The following is a 2,350-nucleotide window of genomic DNA, read 5'->3' as shown; positions in this document are numbered from 1 at the left end:
TAAACTTACAGTCTGCAAAATTCTATCCTAAAATGTATGATTCATGGATGCTCTTTCCAAACAGAATCCTCTAAAACTGCCCTTAATACTTTCATTCAGTAAAGTTTGGAAGGGACGTTATACTCAGAGGTGCAGTATGGAGTCTGCTTTTTGGAGTCCCTTCCATGTTCAGACTTACTTTTCATGTTACATTATGTAATCCATCAGTTTAATGCAGCCTTTTAGTGTAGCTGTGAGAATGTCCTACTGTTTGTGGCTATTGCAGTAACTAACTATTTTATCAATGTGTATTTTGGCATAGCATGGAATACAAGGCATAGACTGTGCAATGTATTTTTTGGCATAGCCACGAACACAAGCCCTGATTCATGAAGTTTACGTTCTCCTCTAATTTGGATTTACTCAAGATTTACGAGTACCTTATGCCTACATTTGTGGAAAAAGTCATAATTATAGAAAACAGCTTTGTGTATCAAACACAATCATAGGCACTTACTCAAGCGAGGATCCATGGAATGTCTGTTCTGCTTAAGCCAGGTATAAAGTTGGTGAAAACAGTAAATGAATGCTGGAGTAAATCATGTGCCAGACCCGAGAGAAGGCCCTAAATCTCACGAGGCCCTAACCCGTTTCAATCTAACAAAGCTCAGTTCAAAGGACATTGGAGTACATCATTCTACCGCTGCGCTTTTGTTTTCCAGTCTTTACTTATAGTCTTTTATACATTGTCATTGCATGTTATAAAGGCGGTTAATCCTGCTTTTATTGGGTGATAATGAATATCTACAAAGTGGCAGGATTCTTCTCCTTACCCATGAATATGAGAATATCTTAGCCCCATCTAATGTTTTGGAATAAAGGACACACACCTGAAATAGCCTGGGTGCAAAAAGCCATTACTCAGCTTTATGTACAGACTTGGGTCCTTGCCTGGTGTGGCAGTGGAAGAGGAAGGGAGTGATAGGCGCAGGGGCCCTACAAGGCCCAGCCATCATCACCTCTTTCTGTCTCCTCCCCCGCCAGCCTCCCTTAAGTCTCTCGCAGCCAGGGGCTCTTGGCCAGGGCCGCCACGTCGGGCCGGTCCTGCGGCGTGAACTGCAGCAGGTCGCCGATGAGGGCCCGGCACTTGGGCTCCACGGGCGGCGGGCCGCCCTCCTCCGGGGACGGGTAGATGACGCCGCGCTGCTGGATCTTGGGCAGCCGGCCGATGTTGGAGTCGTCGAAAGGCATGCAGCCGGTGACCATGACATAGAGGATGACCCCCAGGCTCCAGATGTCGTACTTCTTGGGGTCGTAGGGGATGCCCAGCAGCACCTCGGGCGGCGCGTACGCGGCTGAGCCGCAGTAGGTGGTGCACAGGTCGGGGTAACCCTGGGACTTGCGTCCGAAGCCAAAGTCGGTGAGCTTGACCTGGTGGTCCTCGGTGAGCAGCACGTTCTCGCACTTGAGGTCGCGGTGCACCACGTGGTGCTCGTGCAGGTAGCGCACGGCGCTGACGATCTGCGCGAAGATTGCGCGGGCGCGCGCGTCGGCCAGGAAGCCGCTGCGCTGCACCAGCTGCAGCAGGTCGGTGCTGGCCAGCTCCATGATGATGTAGTGCTTGCCGTTGTTCACCTCGATGAACTCGAAGACGTGCACCACGTGCGGGTGGCGGATCCCGCGCAGGATGGCCAGCTCGCGCGGCAGGAACTTGTTGACGAAGTCGGAGGGCGCGCGCCGGCGGTCCAGCACCTTGATGGCCACGCTGCCCTTGTACTTCTTGGACGTGGCCACCTTCACCTTGGAGTAGGTTCCCTCGCCGATCGTGCGGCCCACCTTGTAGCCCAGGTCGGATAGGAGCGTGTCGGTGGCGGACATGTTCGCTGTCTAACCCATGGCGCGGGCAGAGGCATAGTGTGCGGAACAAGGGGTACAGAAGCGATCCCTCCCCCCGGCGCGGACACCCCCTCTGAGCCGCGCGGCCCGAGGCCGCGCCGACCCGCCGCCCTGTAACAATTTGTGCCCTTGTGAAGTGGAGGGCACGTCACGGGGAGCAGTGACGGCGGGCGCGCAGTGGCCGCGGCGCCGGCTCGCTTCCAGCTGGGTCTGGGGGCCCTCGTTCCAGCGGGGCTGGGGGCGCTGAGCGCACAGTGGAGCTTGGAGGCCGCGCAAGGTGCGGGTTGCCGGATAGAGCCGGCGCTCCGAGCTCGGGGCACGTGCTGGGCACGCGGCAGCCTGAAGGCGCGGACCTGGGCATGGAACGAACGGAAGCCGAGCTCGGATCTGGCCTGGAGCATCGCGCAGGTACCCGATCAACCGCAAGTGCTAAGACTGGAAAGTGCAGTGTGCACGGATCGGCTACAACACCGGG

General features: G+C 55.9%; 1 protein-coding gene across 1 annotated transcript; it reads right to left on the bottom strand.

The window, feature by feature from the left end:
* Positions 1-1,029: 1,029 nt before the first annotated feature.
* TSSK6 (testis specific serine kinase 6) lies at positions 1,030-1,857 on the bottom strand. Its single transcript, XM_086946836.1, has one exon. It carries the CDS (start codon positions 1,855-1,857, stop codon positions 1,030-1,032), a length of 828 nt encoding a protein of 275 aa, XP_086802962.1.
* Between the last annotated feature and the right edge of the window lie 493 nt (positions 1,858-2,350).

This window comes from Lissotriton vulgaris, chromosome 12, assembly GCF_964263255.1.
Source record: "Lissotriton vulgaris chromosome 12, aLisVul1.2, whole genome shotgun sequence".
NCBI lineage: Eukaryota > Metazoa > Chordata > Amphibia > Caudata > Salamandridae > Lissotriton > Lissotriton vulgaris.
Note: the sequence above shows the minus strand (reverse complement) of the source record. Positions and strands in the feature narration are given on the sequence as shown.